This window comes from Nematolebias whitei, chromosome 12 (assembly GCF_014905685.2).
Source record: "Nematolebias whitei isolate Nwh7 chromosome 12, NemWhi1, whole genome shotgun sequence".
NCBI lineage: Eukaryota > Metazoa > Chordata > Actinopteri > Cyprinodontiformes > Rivulidae > Nematolebias > Nematolebias whitei.
In genome coordinates this window covers 32,781,317-32,804,880 of record NC_056509.1, presented here as the reverse complement: position 1 = coordinate 32,804,880, position 23,564 = coordinate 32,781,317, and the positions used below count along the sequence as shown (strand labels likewise).

General features: G+C 38.7%; 1 protein-coding gene, 1 long non-coding RNA gene and 1 pseudogene across 2 annotated transcripts in view; 2 read left to right on the top strand and 1 right to left on the bottom strand.

Annotated features, from left to right (window-relative positions):
• The first annotated feature begins 1,009 nt into the window (after window positions 1–1,009).
• Window positions 1,010–8,986, top strand: LOC119417896 (annotated as a pseudogene).
• Window positions 8,987–13,616: 4,630 nt separating this feature from the next.
• On the bottom strand, window positions 13,617–15,926 carry LOC119418184. Its single transcript, XR_005187177.1, has 5 exons — window positions 15,801–15,926; window positions 15,595–15,690; window positions 14,442–14,483; window positions 13,731–13,820; window positions 13,617–13,653 (listed from the first exon to the last, which is right to left on the bottom strand). It is a non-coding gene; the product is annotated as an uncharacterized LOC119418184 (long non-coding RNA).
• Window positions 15,927–17,592: 1,666 nt separating this feature from the next.
• LOC119418183 (prospero homeobox protein 2-like) overlaps window positions 17,593–23,564 on the top strand; it is a 14,812-nt gene continuing 8,840 nt past the window's right edge. The window contains exons 1-3 of the mRNA XM_037685440.1: window positions 17,593–18,897; window positions 19,550–19,651; window positions 19,909–20,103. Of these exons, the coding sequence (XP_037541368.1) occupies window positions 17,593–18,897; window positions 19,550–19,651; window positions 19,909–20,103 (1,602 nt within the window). The remainder of the gene's footprint in view (window positions 18,898–19,549; window positions 19,652–19,908; window positions 20,104–23,564) is intronic.

The window sequence follows — 23,564 nt, the reverse complement described above, 5'->3', positions numbered from 1 at the left end:
TCACTGTAACTTCCTTTTTCAGGCCTCTGCAGCGAAAAAGGTTCTCGTGACTTTTAGCTTCCCTTCTTTCTGCATGTTTTGGATCCTGACGGTGCATTCAGGTTCACTCTGGTCATAGTTTGAATTCTTACCTGAGTGCCAGCTGAGTAGAAACATTTAGTTTCCAAGCTCAAAAACTCATCACAGTGTAAACAAAAACAACGGGGAGGCACGATTTCCTTCTTACACACACAACACAGAAGTAAATCTTTTTCTTTTCTTTAAATTGTATTATATTTGTTGTTTGGATGAAATGAAATGAATAAATAAAACATACATACATACATAAATCCAACGCAGTGATAAAACATGAGTTTAAAAAGTAATAAGCATTTTTCAACATTTCATTCCTTTTTAAAATATATTTTCCCATAAAATATAGGTGCAAAATGGCCAAATACTTGTTGAAACGAGAAAAAAGTGAGGATTAAAAACGGAAAGGTGAAATAGTCAAACTAGGAAAGTCTGAATGAAATAGATCAGGAAATAAAAAGTGGTGAGTGACGGTGAACAGCGCCATCTAGTGGACACATGAATGAACTACCAGCTTTCTACTAAACGGTACAGAGTGTAATGATACTGTTATTAACTAAGCTGTAAAATAAAAAATTTAATTGAGATTTAAATTTTTATACCATTGTTTATATTTAATTGGTTTAGATTTGAGTCCCCCTGAGAACTGGAACTCCTTGATTTTTTTTTTTAAATCATCACAAAATTAAGAGGATTTTACATTTGGTTTATAAACCAAAGAAGTGATTTTCTTTATCTTTAATAACTAAAAGCAAGCTATTTTTTAATTATCGAGGTTCATTTAATCTGAGGTCTGTTTTAGGAAATTATTTGGAGAATTTAGTGAGTTAGCTTAAATTGCTAACAACCCAGCGCCATCTTTGACAAACAACGAGCTCTCCATTCATTTACTCCTCCAAGGTGTGCCACAAGTACACGTTCTAATATCTTTGGTGTAATGAAGAAGAAAGGGGACAATAAGAAGCCGTCCTACCAGTTGGACCAGGACCCAGAAACCCAGGATCAGAAGCAGGTCCAGGAGACACCCGGCGATGATGAGTGGGACACTGATCTGGAGTCAGGTTTGTTCCAAACTAAAAACTTTATGAAACAATTTTGACAACAGCCCCACCATCGCAACATGGACTCTGTTACGATCCTAAGATTTCCTACATTTTCATGTATAAAGTGTGTACAAAGTAGAAATGCTTAAGCTGCTGCATTATGGTCACCATGGTAACCACTGCCTGACAGACCTCATAGGACAGATGGAAACATACTGAAAAGTAAGCCTCAAACACACAGCTGCTAAATGAAGCGCTTCTGGATGCCTGTGAATTTTAATGTTTCTACAGAGGTTCATGACGTTAAAAAAACACTTCACTTCTAGTTATGGAAATAATATTTTGAACTTAAAAGTTTGAGCACCCTGACAGGATTTGTGAGAAAACTTTTAGTCCTATAGTGGTGAGAGACACTCTGGGCAAAAGAGGACTAAAATATCAATGTTCCAATGTGCAATTTGTAAATGTGCTAAAACAAATGTGGGAGTTTGTTAGCAGAATTATTAGCTCTCAAGTTGGTGTGATCTCACCGACAGTCAGTTACACTATGATTGTGTAAAAGCTGAAATAATAACAATAATAATAATAAAAATAAAAAATATGAAAATTCTAGTTTAGCCATGTAATGTCTTCCTTTCTGTGAGTCCAAGCTGAGCACCAAACAGGTCTGGGTTTTCTCACTTGTTTTGCCAAAGTCCTACTGTTTTTGTTAAGAAAACTGATTAACTATGAGTTTTAAATGCCAGTTCTTACAAGAAAACAATTATTTCTAGACCAAAAAACAAAACAAATACATAAAACTAATACTATTGTTGATGATGATGATAATTTTTTATTTCAGACAGACATTTCACCAACAAAACATAATAATAAAGATTTTCATGTTTCTAAGTGTAAAAACAATATCTTATTATTAAATATACATACTCAATTTTTATATACTCAAATACATGTAAATACTCCACTTTTTTGGTGACTGTGAGTCTGAAAAGGAGTATGATGAAGTTTAACTTATATAATCATACCCCTTTTCCATTCATTAATCCATAACATAAATAGTCTTCCTGTTGCCAGTATGCTTTTCAAAAAAAAAAAAAAAAAAAAAAAAGTAATAATAATAATAATAACTATAATACTATTTTCTGGACCAGATGAAAGTAATACATACACAATAAACATTCAATAAATAGGTCTAGATGGAACTACATTTCTAAGCATGTCCTTTCTCTGCTTCTGGATTTTTGTTGTTTTGTATCCCTATACTCATTTGGAACTATTTTCTTTCATTTTAATCTAATTGGGAACTGCCTAGAGAGGCAGCCACTTATTATTATCCACCTGAAAATGGTCTTATTCTTCAATCAACTTTAATACGGCTCAAACCGCAAAGTCTACCCCCCCAAAATTTATATCAAAACAACCGGCTCGTCAATGTGATGCGTGCTATTACTTTTATTGGCATTTTGAGTTCCCATGACGACATAATTTGCAAAGATGCCACTTTTCTTATTATAAAACAGACTTAATTAAAAGCCTCTGCCACAGTGAGGTCACATGACCCAGAGGGAAGAGGTCTCTGAACAAAATTCAGAAAGACATTGAACAAACTCTTCCTCCCACATCTTTTAAGAAACACACACATTACATATCAAAACGTAGGCATTTTCATCATCTACATTTTAAAGTGGCCACCACATGGCAGTCCCCATCAAAGTTTCTCCAGGAACTTTCTAATATTACTATTTTTCATTGCTATGTTTTGGTTATAACATCTCTTTTTATTTAGATTATGCCACGAATTTCCATCTTCAATTTCTGGGCTGGTGCTGGTTGGGACCATTCACTAATCTCTTTACTCTTTAAGATGTAACCACTAAGAAACAGGGCTCACAACGTGAACAACTGTACCTGAAGGCCTGTCGACAGATCGGAGCCGTCCCCATTTCCTTGTTCCTCCGCCACTTGGACGCAACCACCCTGAACTTAAACTATTATGGGGTTGGACCTCTGGGGGCCAAAGCTCTGGCCATAGCTCTTAAGGTAATAAATATAGACACTCACCAAAGATCCGTCAGGACATTTGCTTTGTTTCACCTAAACATCTTCTTTGTGCAGCCTTGCTTTGTGATAATAAGTTTTCCAGTAACGTAAGTCTGTTTGTTGGATGTTTTAGAGCGACCGTGTGGTCACCCACCTTCAGCTGGAGGACAGCGGCCTTGATGCAGAAGGGACGGATTATTTGATGAAGATGCTTCAAGAGAACAACACGATTTGCAGTCTTGTGACTATCCTTTAATGATTACGCTGTGAAGCCAACTTTTCTCACCAATGTACTTTTTGGTAAAAATGAACTGAATTTTTTTTTTGCTGTAGAACCTTTCCAACAACGAGCTGGGCCTGAAAGGAGCCATCAGCATCTCCAAGATGCTCTCAGACAATTATAACATCACAACCCTTAAACTTTCAGGTGTTCTGTTCAAATCCAATATTTTTATTTTTAGGTATACCAAATTACAGGTATGTGATGGAAACCAAGACAAGAAGCAGGTTTAATATGCGTACCTTCTGTTTTAGGAAGCAACTTGGATGATTCTGCTGCTAAATGTTTATCCGAAGCTTTAACGGTGAGTTACTTGATTTTGAATCCGGATGGATACTTTACTTCTGAGAAATCCAGCAGCTGTTGTTTCATCTTTTATCAACAGGGAGACTATGTGGTGAAGGAGTTGGACCTCAGTCACAATAGTTTCTGTGAGGCAGGGGGAGAACATCTGGGTGAAATGTTAGGTACTGTCTTGTAAAGGGCCAGTTGTCCTATAAAATAAGCAGTTGTTACATATTTGAATCCAAACGATGTTATTTCTTAAATTAGGGGAGGGGAAGCAATAATTGGTTAAAAAGTTATTTTGATAACAGACAGCAATATGTGCAAATTTGTCAGTTTAAATCTGCATGTTTGAATACTATCTGTGGGGTCCCACAAGGCTCATTACTGGGTCCCAAATTGTTTTATTATGCATATTAATGACATATGCAGAGTGACAACTATATTTAATTTTGTTGTATTTGTAAATGAAACAATTTTTTTGTTCTGGTGAGGATTTAGGATAAGCCATTACTTCTTCCTGCTCCCTTTTCGAACATTTTTGTTTTGTTTACAGTATATTTTGGTGGAAACATTTACCTTTTTATTTATGTTTTTTGTTTTGTTTTGTTAATACTTTAACCTATTCAAAATTAAATACAGAAAAAAATGAATAAGGAACACACTTGTGTTCCTTATTTTTAAGAGTAAATTTGTTTAACAAAACAGGTGAAACTATAATTTTTGTCTAAGCAGAGCTGAAGAACCGCATTTCTTTAATCTGCAAGAAAATATTCTCAACAGAAATATAATTTGGTTAATTGAAGCAACTAGATGTTTCTTGTTTAAGCTGCTTTTGTTTTTAAATTAGACAACGTTTCAGTTGAACTGGCTGAATATTTCAAACACAAACTAGAAAAAATTCATTTTCTGCCAAATGAATAGTGAGCACTTAAGTGCTGAAAGACGGCTGAAATTTGCTGAATCCGAGTTGCTAAAATTAAAAGAAAGAGAACACTTGCTACAAGCTTCAACAAGCCCAACACAAGCTAAAAGCAAAAGTAGCAACAGCCTAGCTAAAAGGTAAATGTAGCATAATGCTAGCAAACATATAAAAAAGGCAAGGTCAAAGCTATAGTCAAAGTCTAGCTAAATGTAGCAAAAATCTAGTGAAAAGTTGAAAAAGGCTATCTAACAGCAATGGTAGCTACCCAAAAGCTAAAAGCTGCAACAGGCTAGCAAAGGTACCAAAAGGTTAGCTATAAGCTAAATATAGCAGAAGGCTAACAAACCTAAGTCAAAGCTAAATGTAGCAAAATGCTAGCTAAAAGTTAAATGTAACAAACATCTAACTAAAATTAGCAAAAGGTTAGCTAAAATTGTCAAAAGTAATCTAAGTAGAAAAAAATCTAGCTAAAAGCAAAGGTAGAAAAATGCTAAACAAAAGTTAAAAGTAGCAAAAGGATAGCTAAAAGCTAAATGTAGCTATAGGCTAGCTAAAAGTAGCAAAACTTGATAGTGATTTTTGTATTTTTACCTCTTGTATCATGGCTGTAAATGTTCAGATGTTGTATCTTCTCGGAGGACATCTCTCAGCTAAATATTGTTGAGATAGAAACCTACCTTTGTGCCACACTGTCCACTTTTTTTCTGGTTTCTGAAATCTGGCAACCCTGTCCTGAAAAGAAGTGTTTGAGTTCAAACTGAATTTGTTTTCCCTTTCTCAAAGGCAGCAACATGGGAATCGAGGTCCTAAATCTGAGCTGGAATCACCTCCGTCTGGGCGCCGCCGCAGCTCTGAGCGCGGGTCTGAAGGTGACCCTTCATTTAAGCGCAGATCCTCACCGCCTCGCTGTTTCCTCTCACAGCTGCTTCGTGTTTTCTTCAGGTAAACTCCACGCTGAAGCAGCTCCAGGTTTCACACTGCGGCTTAGGCCAAATGGAAGCGAAGCCTTTGGGTCAGGCTCTGAAACAGAACTCCACCCTGGTGCAGCTGGACCTCAGCTGTAACTACATGGACGACCAGGCCGTGGCTCTGCTCTGCCAGGGCCTGAACACCAACTGCACCCTCAGTGTTCTCAAGGTGACTCCACTTCACACGTTGTATCGCCATAAAAAATTTAAACTTTCTAAAACGTGTACAAATGGTTCAGCTGTCTTGTAACCGAGTGACAAACTTCGGAGCTCTGGAGCTGCTTAGAACGATTAAAGGCAACTTCAACTCCGCGGTGGTGGAGGTAGACATTTCTGTAAGTTCTGTTGATCATGCAGATGTGAAAATCTGAGGTATCTAGAAAGACCGTTATGCCATCAAACTGTGTGTGTGTGTGTGTATACCTGTGTGTGTGCAGAATGTGTTTGTGTGTGAGACCTTCATGGAGCTGCTGAGAGAGGTCCACTGTCAGTGTCCATCGTTGAAAGTTGAGTACAGCGTCCTGAGCTCGGTCACCAAGAACAGCCCTTCACGTTTAGATAAGAAATAAATGCAAGCCAAGACCATGTTTTTTTCTTTCATCGTTGTATTAATTAAAAAAAGGAATAAAATCTCTGAAATCTGTCCAAACATTTAGCTGATATTTTTAAAGAAATTTGTTCAGGAGTGAAACAAGAACTTCTTCCAGGCTTTGGATAAAGAACAAACTTTTGAGTTTCCACCTCAGATTTGAGGAAAGCTGTTAAGAACAGACTGACTTCTTGAAGTGCACCTCTGGATGAACAACAGCTGGACTGTTTGATCAGGAAGTTTGACAATAACTGCACAGCCACCATAAAGTACAGGTCTAGTAAATTATATATTTACCTTTCATTAAAATGAAATAAATTTTCTTTGTGTGGTTAACTTGCTTTTTTAAAATTCTTATAAAGAACTAAAAGTTTCCTATGAAGTAATGCTGCTACAGGTAAAGATCCAGTGGGCTTTCTTTCTCCATGCAAATAATTTAATATTTTAATTTAATTGGCTTTTGTTTCATCTAAAAAAAAAAAAAAACAGTTAGCAAAACCATTGGCAACGGGGCTTCTGTGAAAAAAGTAATAAATATCTTACCTGTTGTAGATGGCTTTGAACAGCCTCTGTTTGAAGTTTAATTCTGACCAGACTTTTAAACTAACAGCTAGTCCAAGTGAGAGAAAAGACCAAAGTGGATTTTTGCCGTCCTCAAAACAACTCCAATCTCAAAAATATCATACCTGTTCATGTCTGTTTATAAAAAGACATTTTATAAACATTTACACTGTAGTCAGTTTTAAAATATTTTGATAGTTCTACTAAAAGTGCTCTGGCTAGCTCCTGCCATGCCTTTTAGTGCTTGCAGACAGCGCTAAAATTCTGTGTCAATAAAGAGTTTAATGGGAAACAGATGTTTTAAGATTGCAACGGCCTGCTTTGGTCTTGATCTCATTCAGACTAACCGTTAGCTCATCGGTTTGGTCAAAATTAAACAATTTTTCCAAACTCATGTTGTTAAAAGAGCTATCTGGACTGAAAGATCTGTGCTTTACTTTAATTAATAGTCGTCCTCAGGATCATATGCTAACCTTGAATACGGCTAAAGTTTGTTACGTCCATAACTATGATTACAGCAAAGTTGACGGTTGTAATTGTGTTTGTTTACTGTTTTAGCTAATGCTACTTTAAGAAAGCTTACTAAAATAACTTTAAAAGTATCTTAAAACTTGTGTTGACTGTTAGACAATTTAATGTGCATTTGTCTCTTTTTGTTGCAGTCACATTTCCTGAGCAGTCTCAGAAACCACCTGCCTGCTGAATAAACTTTATTAAAGTTGCTGCAAATTTCAAGTATCTTTATTATGCCCAAGGGGCAATTTGTTTCACAGTCAGTAGTTACATAAAACATCCAGACTAGACAAGACATTGAGGCATTAAAATAACAATACATGAAATAATATTTTTTTATTGAAAAGCCTGATTGCTACAGGGGTGAATTAATTTTTTATTGTTTGTCCTGCATCTGGGCAGCAGATACCTGCGTCCAGATGGTAAGCAACCTGAACTCACCATGGAGTGATGATCAGGATCTGCCAGAATCAGACTGACCATTTTCACTGACCTCGCCTTGTGTAGGTCAGTGAGGTTCTGTAGAGCTGTGCCAGAAGTTTTGATGCACATTTGTTCCTGTTTTCACACGTTGAAAGTCCAAACCAACAGATGAAGGTGAAAGTTAAGAGACTCAATAAAACATGAATAAAACGTTCTCATAAAAGTGAAATCAACATTAAAACCACAGCGCTTCTGATAAAAATATATTCTCTGGTGGGCCTTCTTAAAAAGTGAGTTCACACGTGCATCAAAAGTCCTCAAGAACAGTTCCCAGATATTTATACTGGTGCACCACCTCAAAAGCCTCACCGTTAATGACCACGAGTGGCACCTGAAGAGTCTTTTCTAAAATAAATGACCATCTCCTTTTACTTTTACTTAGTTCGTCTTTAATGGTCCAGTAGCAGAACAAAAGAGTCTTCTGTGTTCGGTCACTAAATACTAAAATGGCATGCTTCTTTCTTTTTTATTGTACAAATGCAAAAGCCCTCAGGTATTGTCCTTCACTAACAGGTGTCTCCAAAAAGCAGCGATCCTTTTCCGGTTTAGTCCCTCACTCGAGCTGAATCTGATCAGTCTAAAGTGGACGCTTGAACTCGTGACACCAACCAGCTGCATCAACCTCAGCGCTGTCACCTCCGACCTCCTGCCGGGCGACGCGGCCGCCTGCCTCATTCTCCCCGTCCCAAACAATCTTCAGGTATGACAACGGAACAAGAGCGGGGAAGAAAAGGAGCGCTGGCGTCCAGATCAAAAGGACCGAAGAATGGGACCAGATGTGAGCTAGTTGTTTTTTGATAGAATGAACCGGGTGTGGGAAGGAGATGAATATTCACGTGCAGCATTACTTACACAGGTGCTGCAGAGCAGGATTAGAGGGACGTGCTGGAGAACTGTCTAAAGGTGTGACGTCCAGCAGTGCGGTTCTGTCTGGTGGCTCACGACGGCTTGAAGCATCACCTTGATGTGCGTTCGTCGTTTCCGTCACGTGTAAACGACTGAAGCTTAAAAATGAACGCACTTGATTTTTTAACGAACTCTTCTGAACATGTATGCACCTCACTGTCCTCGTTAATGAAAATTTACTACAGAGGTCAAAACGTAAGAAGTTTTTCTCGTGTCCCCCATCAGTCCTCTGACAAAATGCCAAACCCCTACGATAAGTGTTCGGACGATAAGGGCACAATTAAAACCAATAAAATCAAACTGGTTTATGTGAAAAACTAGTGTCATTCTAACTCAACCCTTCCTGTGTTGCAATAAAACTTATTGCCCAAAGAAATAAAATAAATGAAGTTTATCTCTTTTTTTAGATCTTAAAGGAATAGCCTAGTCATCGTTGACATAAAGTTCTGTCTAATAGTTTTCACCGAGAGGCAAAAGTCTTTGTCCAGGCTAGGCTAAAGGTTAGCTAGTTTAATTTTTTTTTTTTTACAGGGTTATCAAACAGCGCTCTCAAAAATGTGACGAATGCTACAATATCTAATATAAGACCTTTTTATAAAACTCTTTTGCATGATAGTTTAGTTTACTGCCGTTTCCATAACCGGTAACGGTCCACCAGCACAAACACATTCGATCCGTGCGCCGCATTCAAACATTCGCCTTGAAACACGGACGTTGTTCAAGTGAGAAAACTGGAACAAACTAAACAAACGGTGTTATGAAAAATGTAGCGGTTTAATATTAGCTATTGTAACATTCCTTCACGCCAGTATGTCGTTTTAGAGAAAATGTTTAAGCCCGAAAAACAATAAAAAATCTCACCCTCGTTTAGCTAGCTGTTAGCCTAGACTGGATGAAGACTTTTGCCCATTTCTCCAAACTCCGGCATCACATTTAAGTTGGCTGGACCATCCATTTACCTTTTGACTTTAACGTGTCTCGGTTAAATTATGCGTCTTTAGAAATACTGTATTAAACAAATACCGGTACTATTAATATTAAAGGGAAATCAATTGTTTTGCAGCTTTATTTATTGGTAGCTGGTCAAGTCGTGCTTCACCTCTTAAATATCTTCATTAAACATAAAAATATATCATTTTTAATCGTTATACACTAATATCTTCACATTTTTGTATGATGTTGAAAACTTGAGATTTGATCAATTTTCAACATATTCAAATGAATGTACATTTTTCAGATGTAAAAACTAAACAGGTTTAAAGTGTGCTGACATTTCACTAAGAACTCTTCTGATCAAATTCTAAGGATTATATGGCATCAACGGCATTTTTGCTCATTCTAATTTGCCAAAAATCATGAAAAACGGCAATAAAATCACATCCGTTCTCTGAATTTAGTCGTCTTTTCTTTCGTCCTATTCAAGAATATCTGATGGAGAATGCAGTCCTACGATGACCTTCTTCTTTCCGATTTCTGGGACGTTTTCATGTGAAACTAATCAAAAAGTGCCGAAAACCGTCTTAAAACACTCGCACACAACTATTTCGATCTAAAACTTTCTTCCACTTAAACCCCACCTTGAACCGAACCAAAAAAAAAATCTTTATATAACAGTATTGATCAAATTAGCTCATTTAAAAGAGGAGCAAAGCAGAATAATTTAGGTAAATTATCCCTCTGATGTGGCTTAATGAAAACAAACAGCTAGCTGCCAATTTCTAATGGGCCATCTTTCATCTGAATGGACACAAAGACTTGAAACCCACATCTTATTGAGCGGTCCAATTGGAAATTCACAGATTTGGCCAAATTTTGAAGACGAAACAAAAAAGCTGCCAGCAAACCCTTCAGATATCTATGCACCCACTGGCACACGGCTGCCAATTAACATGATCTCAAAAGCGCTAATGGAATCTTGAGCGGTCACAAAAGTAAATAATTAAATGAAAGGAGCTCTTGTGTCATTGTTCGCTCTGCTCAGGCCCATTACAACCTCCAATATTCTCATGGTAATTTAATGTTCTGGTTTTGTGTCTCCTAATGAATTCGGTGTTTTACCCCCTCCAAACAGAGTTGTTTAGACATTTGTGTACGTTCTGGCAGAGAAACAAAGACGTACATTAGGAGCCATTGTCCCCCCCCCCCCCCAATTATTAAAGTAAACAGAAACACTGAAGAGGCGTCGTACACAGCTGCACACACTCGAGCTTGTGTTTGTGAAGTGGGAGAAAAGGCCAAGCAACCCTCAAGACTTTGTCAGAGATGATCCCATTATTTAAAGCTTCTCAAGAGCCGAGAGGCCGGACGGCCAACGAGGCTTTGAAGGTCCATCGTCGGCACACAGCTCATCCGCTGCAGAGGGCTCGAGAGACGAACAGTTGGCACAAGATGAAATGTTTTCAGCGCGGATCGATCGACGAGACGGTCGTTACCTCGGGTTTTCATTTTGCTGTGATTTTTCTTCCGAGGCTGCCGTCTCATATTTAGTATGAACTGCTGATGAATCCTTAGATGTAAACATCTCAACGTCTCTTCTTCCATTAACGTGAACAACCTTCAGCTACAGTCCTACAAGCCCAGTTCCTAATAAAGTCGGTATGTTGCGTAACGCACAAAACTGGAACACGTATCTTATTGACTGTGGAAGATAGTAAATATAAAAAAATGTTAAAACTAAGAAATTTAGTACAAAAAAAAAAAAAAAAGGGTACATTTTAATTTGAGAGCAACAATTGAAAGAATTTGGGATTTCAGGAAAGCCAAGCCAAACCCTAACTATAGGATTTATCAAGAAGGAAAGCCTTAAGTCTAATCTTACCAGTAGACGATGTGTCAGCCTCACGGACAGAAACTGGAAGAGAGGAGCCTGATAACTGCTTCCCATTCTACTTTTGCAAACTTTAGGAACCACAAGTAAACCTGCAGTCTGAGAGCAAAGCGCCATTAGGAAAATATGAAATAATAAGCTCTGTAATATAAGATGGAGCTAGGTTGTTGAGGGCTTTGTAGGTTATAATATTTTGAATTCTATTCAATCCTCAAATATGCCAGGCCTTCCCTGAAAGAGATTTACAAATCATTGCATTTTAGTTTTCGTTACATCTTTTGCAAGGACACATTTTTTTAATTTTATTTGGGGGTTTTAAATCAGAAAAACGTCACATTTTCAAAAGTGGAACCAGAACATTTGAGCCGTTTCGACATAACGGATCTTGTTAAAGTCGTGAGTTAAGACTGGTTTCTAAACAAATCAGAGGTGAAACGGAGGTCACCCATTAGTTTTGGACCAACATGTGGATATAATACACAAGTTAGAGTACATAAAACAAACAAAACATTAAAGAGTTTCCTAAGATATAAATATTACATAAAGACAGGACACTGAAAATCGGTTTAAACACTAAACCTGAGCATAAACATCTGCAGGCGTTTCCTTTATTACAAATGAATAAAACATGATACAGATCTTGACAGTTTGATCAGAATTTGCAGACCTGACAGCAGCAAAGGTTGAAAACTTCAGGACATGAACGCCCAAGCAGAAGAACAAACGAGTCCGACAGACGACCTACATTCAAGGCACGGCACCGGTACGCACAGACATCAACACAAAAATACTTTTTCTGTTGCGACTCTTTTCTCCTACACTTCGAGTACAATTTTAAACAACCTAAAAAAATCTTGGAAAACATCTTGCACTTGTTAGAGCTGCTGTGGAAACGTTGGCTCTAAAGCAGCAGAGACAATTATGCAACTGACCACTGCCTGGAAAGCCATTTTGTTTCATCATCGCACCGACAAGAACACACATTTATAGTTTCCTCTTGTCCATACAAGCAGCAAAAAGGGCAGAAAATGCAGCTTTAGCACTTCTCCTACAGTAATGTGTTTTATGTTGCCATTTTTCATGGCAGCAGGCAACATAAAGATGTTTATATTGTTTTCATTAAATGATTTAGAAAAGTTTCCACGTACAACAGAATTTAAGTGTCATGAGCAGGGGTCTGCAACCTGCGGCTCTGGAGCCACAAGTGGCTCTTTGGTCCATCTACAGCGGCTCTTTCAAGCTTCGAGCAAACGAACATAAAACTGAATATTATTGGTTGTTATACTAAAATAAAAAAGGGGTTTTATTTTTTTTGCAAATATGTGAATAGTAGAACGATACAAAGAGTAAAGCATACTCACTTTATGCTTTATCTCTTAAAAGTAGGATACTTAATTTTTCCACAGTAAAAAATAAAATCATAGGCCTGCATAGTTCATTGTTTAAAAGTTTACTAAATTGTTAAAATCTGTATTTTTCTTTTCTTTCCTTACAAAAATCTGGTATTTTCTTTTGTCTTAAATGTACTAAAATCAGCAATATTTACATGGGTCAGCTGTGGCTGAGTGGTTAGAGCAATCGTCCTACAATGCAAGAGTTGGGGGTTTGATTCCACCAGCAGTCACGTGCCGAAGTGTCTCTGGGCAAGACACTGAACCCCTCATTGCCTCCGATGTGTGTCCCATCGGTGAATGTATGCGATAAAGAACTGATTAGTCTTTGTAGAGATCTAGTAGAGAGCTGTATGAATGGGTAAATGAGGGCACAGATTTTAATGTAAAGTGCTTTGAGTATCTTGATAAGATAGAAAGGATTGTGGATCTTCAACCACCGCATTGATTTTCTGCAAGTCACTGCTTCTCTGCAGTCGACGGTCGTACGTCGGCACCACAAACATGATGGGTCTAACGTCCACCTGCCAAAACAGACCCGTTGTTTTAATGTTTGCGTAGATTTGGAGAAATATCAGCAGATCTCTTTTAATTAAACAGTGAGTCATGCAGATTTGACTTTTCTTCTAAACCCAGATGGACAGCTGTCACCTTGCCACTGATGGCGGTTGGTGATGAGTGCGCCGACCAGGGAGCCAAACACGCCACCGTTACTAGTGGTTGAACGTTCCTCCGTCCACATCTTGAACAGCGAGCTCGTTTTTACGAGCCTGAGGAGCAGAAGTGAAAGGATTTTCAGAACTCTGTGGAACAGGAACGTTAATGTTTGGGAGAGAACTAATCACACCTGAGAGTTTGACCTCTTCTTCCAGGGCGTTAACGTCTTTCTCACCGTTAGTGAAGTTCATGGTCTTCTTATCACCGGTACGACAAGACCCTTCAGCCAGGAAGAGATAAAACAAGAGAGCTGTCAAAAATACACAGAATTTAACAGCAACTGTATTTTTGCTTAGTATTAAATTAAAAAAGGCATCAGAAGTCGTAGTTCTGGAGTAACCATAGCAACACTGATGTCTGTATACTCTCTAGATAATCTCTTTGGATGTGTCGTCAATAACTGTAGATAAACCATAAAGGGTGTAAACTATTGATGTAAAATAAAACAAGTGTAATAAATAAATTTAACCGCCTGAGAAAACTCAACACAAATGTTTTACTCCAATGATCAGACTGACAACACTTTCAAATGTATGTCAATGTACAACTTGTCAGAACAAAACTTTTGGTTTCCCCCATATCCATTTTCAATTTTAACATTTACATGCAGTCATAATAAAATGATGATTGTGTAGATTAAATCATTTAATAATAATAATTAAAAAAAAAGTGTCTGCACTTTAAATAGTAAAATCTCATTATTATAACAGCTGTTAGCGTTAGCATGCTAATTTTTGTATTTTATATTGCACTAAACACAATAATGTCAAATAGTACATCCATGATCAGCAGCACTTTTTGCTGCTGATCACTGGTCTCCTCAGAGTCTGGATCAACTTACCAGCAGTGACTGCAGGTTGATCAGTCAGAGCGTGTGCAGCAGCTTTGATAAAAGCAGAAATGAAAACCAGTTTGATGCTGTGCTTTTTTTTTTTTTTAAACAGTTTCTTCATTTTCTGGATGTGACTGGAGAGACATGGTGAACACATGGATTAAAGCAGAAAAAAATACTTTCAAAGAATTGTTTTCTACACGTAGATCATTTATTAAATTACATTCATCACAGTACGTTTTTAAATACGATCAAGTTGTTTCAACACCTTGTTGTTAAAACTTTGTGCAGAAATCAATCTTTTAGCTACTTATGATAAACAAACGCCTGAAAGTGACTCTCAGAGACGACTTTATGGGTTTGGGGGGGAAAAAATTAAAGTTAAACGGAGACGCACATCTTTTGGTATAATGTGGGGCACAAACATTCGTCTTTTATGATTAATATTTAGAAAAACTAAAGCAACAGAAACAGCCTCTCACTGTGAGAGAAACTCGAGGAGCTGCGTGCACCTGCAGCGGTGCACGTCTCCATCTCTCTCGTGCACCAGTCGTCTGTACGATCACGACGCTCGAACACATTAACGTTTAATACCAAGATAGATACAACAGTCCCGCGAGGTCGGGGCATGGCGCGGGAGGAGGGGGTGTATCACCTCCCCCGGCTGCAGTGAGTTGGTCACGTGCGAACACGTTTAATCATTTATTAAATGTCATCACCTTCACGAAGGGGCGGGTGATTATTTTCGGGGTAGCGGGGGTGTCCTTGGCTAGATGCAGGTGAGCTCCTACCTGCAGTTTCTCTTCCCACCCGGGCTCACAGTGAACCAGACAGGACCCATTCTGCTCTGACTGGGTCAAACTGTGACTCTGGTTCTCTTTACTGGTTGGAAGCAGCATCACTTTAATCCCTGGACCATCATTCGATTGGATGGATTTAACAAGACCAAAACAAAATACACGTCGTTTTTCCCCTTTTCTCATCGTTACAGACTGGAATCTGTCCTGGCCACGTTCAAAATGACAAATCTGTTGCAGCGACGGAGAAATTTAATCCACGTGGACATCAGAGAAAAATATTACAATGGTCAGACTGGACTGAGACTGGTTAGCTCAGTGTAGTTATTATTACAGAACAAACAGTAAAGGCTGCATCGTCTTACCTCATCCACCTCGTTGAAAGTGGTCAGGATTGCGCAGGTGTTCTGCGCCTCTTTAAGTCTTCGATCAATCCTCAACCTCATGCGGTTCATTTTCATCTGGACACAAAAAAACAAAAACCCGTGAGTCGTCTCCTTTAAGACGATATTTGATTGTTGCGCAAGTTTTTTTTAAATATATATGATAAAAACATTGATTTTGTCAACACCTTTAACCCGTCTTCTCCTCCGACTCCTGCTGTTGAAGGAGCAGGTGGTGCTGAAGCTGCAGGCGAGGGCTCGACAGCAGAAACCACACGAAGAGACAACACGCAGCGTTTTAGTCGTGATGCTCGGATGTGAGCTTTGTGGCTAAACCTGCTGACGTAAGACGCCTCTGAGGAACAGAGAAATACAAAGTTCATCAGGTGATGTGCAAACGTTGAGTTTCAACTGCTTAGTTCAAGAACTTTACAGATACAGAAAAAGTTAATTTGTACAAATAAAAACAATTCACTGCTAATAATATAAACCCTCATGGGTGGAAACAACAACTCTCTTCAGTTGATTACTCTTAAAAAATAAATAACCCTGTGACAACAACCAACTTCTGTTTGACGTCATCCTGTCGATCTGATCTTTATATTAACATTTAATTACCGGTAAATGTTGCCTAAACACATATTTACACTTGTAGCCGAACAGATTGATTATTGATAACTCCACACGGACAGAACCAGGAGATGCGTCATAAGGAACAGAAATAAAAACTAAACGTTTTAGCATGGCAGACAAAAGATACATGAAGATAAGCTTCCTCAGACAGTTGGTAGAGGAAACAGATGAAATTAATGAAACACTTTTGTTTTTATCACTTAACTGATTTGAACTTCTTCAAAACATCCGCGCGCGCGACCGCTGCTTCTCAAGTTACCGACTGTCGCTAGCGTTCAGTTAGCTCGTTTTTAACGTGTAATAAAAAGCTTCTTCTTCCCATCTTACCTGACTCACCGCTGACAGAGAACAGCCAAGCCGTACGGTACATACAGTGGGACCGCGAAAGCACCTCACTAACAGCCGGCGACCTCCATTTTTGTTTGTTTTGTTCGGGATTGGAGCAAAACGGAAGCGCGCCGCTAGCAGGTGTTTTGCCGAAAAAAGTATACCTGCCGCAAAGAAACTTTTTTTTAATCTCAAGTTTGTTCACTTAGGAAGTAAATTTGAACAATGAAAATAAAATTTGTCGCCTTTATGCATTCTTGACAACTGCTTAAATTTAACCATTTAATTATAAACGCCCGAAAATTGCTGTATCTATAAAACAAAAACGACAAGACAGCCCATCTCGTCAAGAAAAGCACCTCCTATAAATAGATACAATGAAACATCTGTAAGTAGCTGTGTGTTCTGAAACGATCTAAGTTGTTAGTGCAAATGCATTCAAACATGCTTCCAATGATGTGGGTACCTTTTTCGGCAAAACACCGGCCCATTCAGAGTCACGCCCACTGGGAGGAACCACTGGAAGTGAGCAGGAGGGGGGTTCGCATCCTCCCCCACTACACTCCGTACCCAATATGTTCAAAGAGACGAAGCTGAAATAATTTCTGTTAATTTGTAAAATCAATAGTTTAAGGTAACATGATTATATTGTTTGTAAAGTTTATAAAACTTGTAACTTTCCCCATTTCTCAAATTGCACAATATCTGAGATGAAACAACAAATTGATGCATCCAGTTAATTGCAATATATATTATTTATTTGCTCAAGGGGGTAATATTAATGTAGCTGGCAAGAATGGGATAGGTTGTCATATTAGACCACTCCTCCTGGGTCTCCATGCAGGTTCCCTACAAATAAGTGAGTCCTCCTGACCTGGAAGCTTCAGGACCTCCTGCAGCCTCACTGCACACAGCAGGTAAGGTTGTCATCAACTTTACTGTGTTTATAATTAGAATTTAAAAAAAATTATATGCATCATTAACAATAACATTCGCACCCTTCTTTTTAAGCTTTCAAATATGTCTCAAAGTCTTTGGAGCAAAGTGTTTTCTTCAAGTGGAATTTGCCTCGATGGGTGCACTGCAGAGCATCTCGTCTCTGTTCTACCGGACGCTTCACCGTCACATTTCGATGCATCAGGTGGTTCTGTAACTGCAAACCAAGGCAGCAGGGATGCGAGAGGGCTGCCGGATCAATTCTTTTATAATGCTGAAAATACTGGCTCAAGGTTGAGGTGTTCCAGCCAGCTGGAGCTCAATCCATCCAGAGAAAGCAGGGCACATTTATCCAGAATACCTCCTCCTGGCTCTTACAATCACCACGAGTGGAGTGTAAAGAGCGGCCATCAAGCCAAGCGTGCCAGAGTGGAAAACATCATCAAAGGCATAACGTGCACAGATGTGACAACAAATCACTTCAGTCATACTGACTATATCCCAAAAGATGGAGGAATTCAAGAACTTTTACACCAGAAATGCAGGGAACGGCTTGAATGTGAAAGCTCGAGTCAAAACCAGGCGACAAGAACAGAGCTTGAGAGTCATCATCAGAACGTGAAGACGGTGGTCAGTTACATGGAGGGAGGAACTGAAGGCACTGACAGCAAGAAGGAAGAGAAACTTCCACAATGGGTTGGCTCTCCCGAACCCTCTCCAAACGAAGCATTTACTGGTTCCTGCCCCGAGTGGAAGACGGTGAAGCTGATGAACTACTTCCAGTCTAAACCAGACCGTATAAAGCTGATGGCAGATATTTTGAAGTACGAACTGTCCAGAGCCGTGAGCAGGAGCGTTGACTCAATTTTCAAAAGCGTGCCACTTTTACAGACATCGTCAAGCGATGCAGAAAACTCAGTAACTGGTACACCGTCTCAATCTATGGTGCATAAAGACGGTAAGTTAAGATTTCCTTGTTGTGGCACTACAAAACCCCCAGACGTCCAAACAGAAGCTCTGTCCCTGGTGATCCCAAAGCCTGACGTGGAACGACTCAACAGCTTCGTCCTCGAGTCCAATTCCACAACTTCCAGTGTCCTAAAGTCCTCAACCACCCTCTGCCAAGAGTCTGCTCTGCACGTCGAGCAAAGCTCAGAGCATCAGCTCGCTCCGAGATGCTGGCAGGATGGAGGCTCTGAAGCAGGTCAGCTGAAGTTTGACGTGCACTGGAATCCATTTAAAGCCAAATCAAAGGTCAACTCCAGATCTGTGAGAAGCCCACAAACACACGCCGAGCCAATGGATCCAAAACTTTTGGAAAGCCCGACTCTGCCCCATGTGAAGCTCGAATCGGACAGCCTGGACAGAAACAGTCTGTACATGCTGAACGTATCCTTTTGATTTGGTTCTCTTTCATTGCCTCAGATACTTCCACTAAGGTCACCTTGATGCAGTGGTGTAGTCTACATTTTTGTAGTGGGTACACTGCGCTTAGAAACCAAAGTACACCGGTTAGTAATGTAATCGTCAATTTATTTTTAAGCATATTGAACATTTCGAAATTTCTCTGATGCTTTTAATTGAATAAATGTACAACAAGCTTTGTGCAACAGTAAACTTTTTTATTAAAAACCTGTTATAGAATTTATACAACAGTATCAAAGCAAAACATGTTCAAGTATTAAGTAGGAAGTACATAAGAGTTATACAAAAAACAGGTTGAACCAACTCCATGTGTCTATGAAATGTTCCAAATGTGTAGACAATGACAAGTATCACTGCCAATGATACGTGACATGGGCTTGTCATTGGATACTTTTAAGTGGGTACACTGAAATTCCCAAGCTTTTCTAGTGAGTATACTCCGTATACCTGCGTATCACGTAGACTACACCACCGCCTTGATGTTTTAAGTTTCACATATGCTCCTGATGATCTTCGTTTAGCAGAGGTAATGTTTTGCTGTAAACCTCAACAGCAAAAAAAGCTGTTCCTTCATGATCAGAATGAGTGCCGTCTCCTTAACGCTGGCGTGTTTTAGGAGTGTCTGACCACAAACCACCTGAAGAAAGCAAAGCTCATGTTCTTCTACACTCGCTACCCAAGCTCCATGGTGCTGAGGATGTGTTTCCATGACGTGCAGGTGGGAGAACGTTTATAATAATGGTCACAATCAGACAGGTCCCTCTTGCAAAAGACAAACGTGGAAATGAAGGACATGCTCCGTTAGACGTCGACCACAATAAAATACCCTAAAATTTATGTAAAGAGAAGAAAAAAACCAGACAACACGATGGAACTGTTGATTCACTTTATTTGCTCGACTTTATTTAGATACAAACCATTGTTGTAACAGTGTTTCAGTCATCTTCGGCTCACTCACCTGCCCTCTGTCCTCAGTTTACGCGCTGCATCACCTCCCAGCTCATCAAGTGGTTCAGCAACTTCAGGGAGTTCTACTACATCCAGATGGAGAAGTTCGCCCGAAACGCTCTCATGGACAGCGTGATGGACGCGAGCGATCTGACTGTAGACAGAGAATCAGAACTGTTCAGAGCTCTCAACGTGCACTACAACAAAGCCAACGACTTCCAGGTGAGGAAGAAAACTTGTTAACCTTTATTTAACCAGGCGAGTCCCACTGAGATCACAGATCTCTTTTGCAAGGGGGGACTGGGCCTGAAGGCAGACTAACATACATGTTTTTGGTCTGTTGGTTCTGGTCTGAACTTCTCTAAAGATCAACGCTTAATGTAGAAAAATACAAGATTACTTAGTTTCAGTCTGTTTGAAAAGCAGGGGTCCTGAAGTGTCACATTATCGTCTTGTGGAGGCAAAACTTTTACTGTGCGTGGCTGTTGGGCAAACCCTCAAATCTCTGACCCCCACTTTATTTTCATATTTTTCATAAATCATCTCTACCCTTTACATCTGTCTATATGGATGATTATTCAATGAAAAATACCAAAACATGTCTTTTCCTTAAAGTTTGTGGTTTTGGAGATACAATGTTTAAACTTTTGTGATAATTCTCTAAATTTTTAACCATCACTGAATGCAGCTGTTAAGTTAGAACGAACTTTAGGAAAAAAGAAGAAGTATTGATGAGGTGTGGCAGCCCAACACAATCTGGTCTTTTTCAGGTTTCAAAATGGCATGAATAGCAATTTTTTTTCGTTACATATGATTTTTTTTATTTTTTATTATTGTTTGCAAACGTTTACAACTTGTGTACTAAATCACTTGACAGCCAAACTCGGAAAACAAATTGACACCAAACCCTTATGTCATCGACTGATGCGTCTGTGCAGAGAAAAAGGTTCAGCCTCTTAAAGTCGAAGTGGTTACTGTTTTTTTTAAACAAATTAAACTTTAAAGAAATCACAGGAAAAGTTCTGCACAATTACGACTGTTAAAAACTAGTGACTAAAGCTTTCCTGCTTTATTGTTAGCAGAAATACCAAGTCAAAGTGTTTATAACGTTTTATATAATAAATGATAATTAATCCCAGCAATAATTTACAACTAATAATTTTTTTCCATAAAGATTGAGAAGTAGACAACTCATGGAGTGACTAAAAACTGCAACAATTGTCATTTCCACAAAAAATGAGTTATTTGACCAAAACACGAGTTTTATTTTTCCATTTTGAAACTCCTCTTTTCTAGTCAGATTTCCAAAATTTATTATACAGCTATTATCTGTGTGCTTACTGAAAAATATTGGCCGTGGGAATTTTTACATTTCTTTTTGTTTATACCAGATTTTTGGGTTTACAATGAATTTTGTGAGAATAAACAGACTGCTGAAAGAGATGTGGATTAGAAAAAAAAACATGCTTTTATGGTAATTTTTGAATTTGTTTTTGCCTAAACAAAGTAGTTTTTGATAGAAGTTGTAAAAATTATCGCCACCAAGCATGCAAATTTGACCAATTTTTTTAAAATTCAAGCCTTCATGCACGAGTTTACATATGCTTCTCAGCTAGTTATTGCATTTTTGTTAGTGACATAATAAATTAAATATGACCATCATCAACCAAATGATTTGATAAATTAAGAAAAAAGTGGACATTAAAGTCACCGTCAGGTTTGCATTGGTATGAAGTCACCAAAATATCAAATTTAATTTGAGGTAGTTTTAAATTTTGCACCATTACTTCATATTTACTACAATTTTCAAATGTTAGTACAACTGAAATAAAGTGAAGGTGTGGGTCGATGAAGAGGCTGTTTAAATAAAAAATCTTAAGGAAAACAATCTGGTTAAAAAAAAAAACCAACACAAACATTTACTTTCCCCATGGGAAACTAAAGTAAAAGATGTTCAGCTTCATGCCCAGAAAGAAAGATGAAATAAAACAAAATATAAAATAAAAAAGTTGTAGAAAATATTGTGTTGAATGAATATGTCCCAAAAATAACTTGTACTCAGGAAACTAGTATTAACTCCTAGACAAGTACAGTGGCCCAAAAAAATGTAATAAGATTGTAATGTCTTGATATTATTTGCTAATTATATATATACATATACAGTGAGGAAAATAAGTATTTGAACACCCTGCGACTTTGCAAGTTCTCCCACTTAGAAATCATGGAGGGGTCTGAAATATGTCCACTGTGAGAGACAATCTAAAAAAAATAAAATCAAGAAATCACAATGTATGATTTTTTAAAATAATTTATTTGTGTGTTACTGCTGCATATAAGTACTTGAACACCTGCCAATCAGCAACAATTCTGGCCCTCAAAGACCCGTTAGTCCGCCTCTAAAAAGTCCACCTCCACTCCACTTATTATTCTAAATTAGAAGCACCTGTTGTTAGCTGCATAAAGACACCTGTCCACCCCACACAATCAGTAAGACTCCAACTACTAACATGGCTAAGACCAAAGAGCTGTCCAAAGACACCAGAAACAAAATTGTAGACCTCCACAAGGCTGGAAAGGGCTACGGGGCAATTGCCAAGCAGCTTGGTGAAAAAAGATCAACTGTTGGAGAAAATGGAAGAAGCTAAACATGACTGTAATCTCCCTCGGATTGGGGCTCCATGCAAGATCTCACCTCGTGGCGTATCAATGATTCTAAGAAAGGTGAGGAATCAGCCCAGAACTACACGGGAGGAGCTGGTCAATGACCTGAAGAGAGCTGGCACCACTGGTTCCAAGGTTATTGTGGGTAATACATTAAGACTCATAGTTTAATCATGCATGGCACGGAAGGTTCCTCTGCTTAAATCAACACACTCCCAGGCCCGTCTTAAGTTTGCCCATGACCATTTGGATGATCCAGAAGAGTCATGGGAGAAAGTTATGTGGTCAGATGAGACCAAAATAGAACTTTTTGGTCTTAATTCCACTTGCCGTGTTTGGAGGACGAAGAATGAGTACCATCCCAAAAACACCTTCCCTACTGTGAAGCATGGGGGTGGAAGCATCATAATTTGGGGTGTTTTTCTGCACATGGGACAGGACGACTGCACTGTATTAAGGAGAAGATGACTGGGGCCATGTATTGCGAAATTTTGGGGAACAACCTCCTTCCCTCAGTTAGAGCATTGAAGATGGGTCGTGGCTGGGTCTTCCAACATGACAATGACCAAAAGCACACAGCCAGGAGAACCAAGGAGTGGCTCTGTAAGAAGCATATCAAGGTTCTGGAGTGGTCTAGCCAGTCTCCAGACCTAAATCCTATAGAAAATGTTTGGAGGGAGCTCAAACTCTGTGTTTCTCAGTGACAGCCCAGAAACCTGGCTGATCTAGAGAAGATCTGTGGAGGAATGGTCCAAAATCTCTGCTGCAGTGTGCGCACACCTGGTGAAAAACCACAGGAAACATTTGACCTCTAATTGCAAACAAAAGCTACTGTACCAAATATTAACATTGATTTTCACAGGTGTTCAAATACTTATTTGCATCAGTAACACACAAATAAATTATTAAAAAAATCATACATTGTGATTTCCGGATTTTTAAATTTTTTTTAGATTATGTCTCTCAGAGTGGACATGCACCTAAGATGAAAATTTCAGACCCCTCCATGATTTCTAATGGGA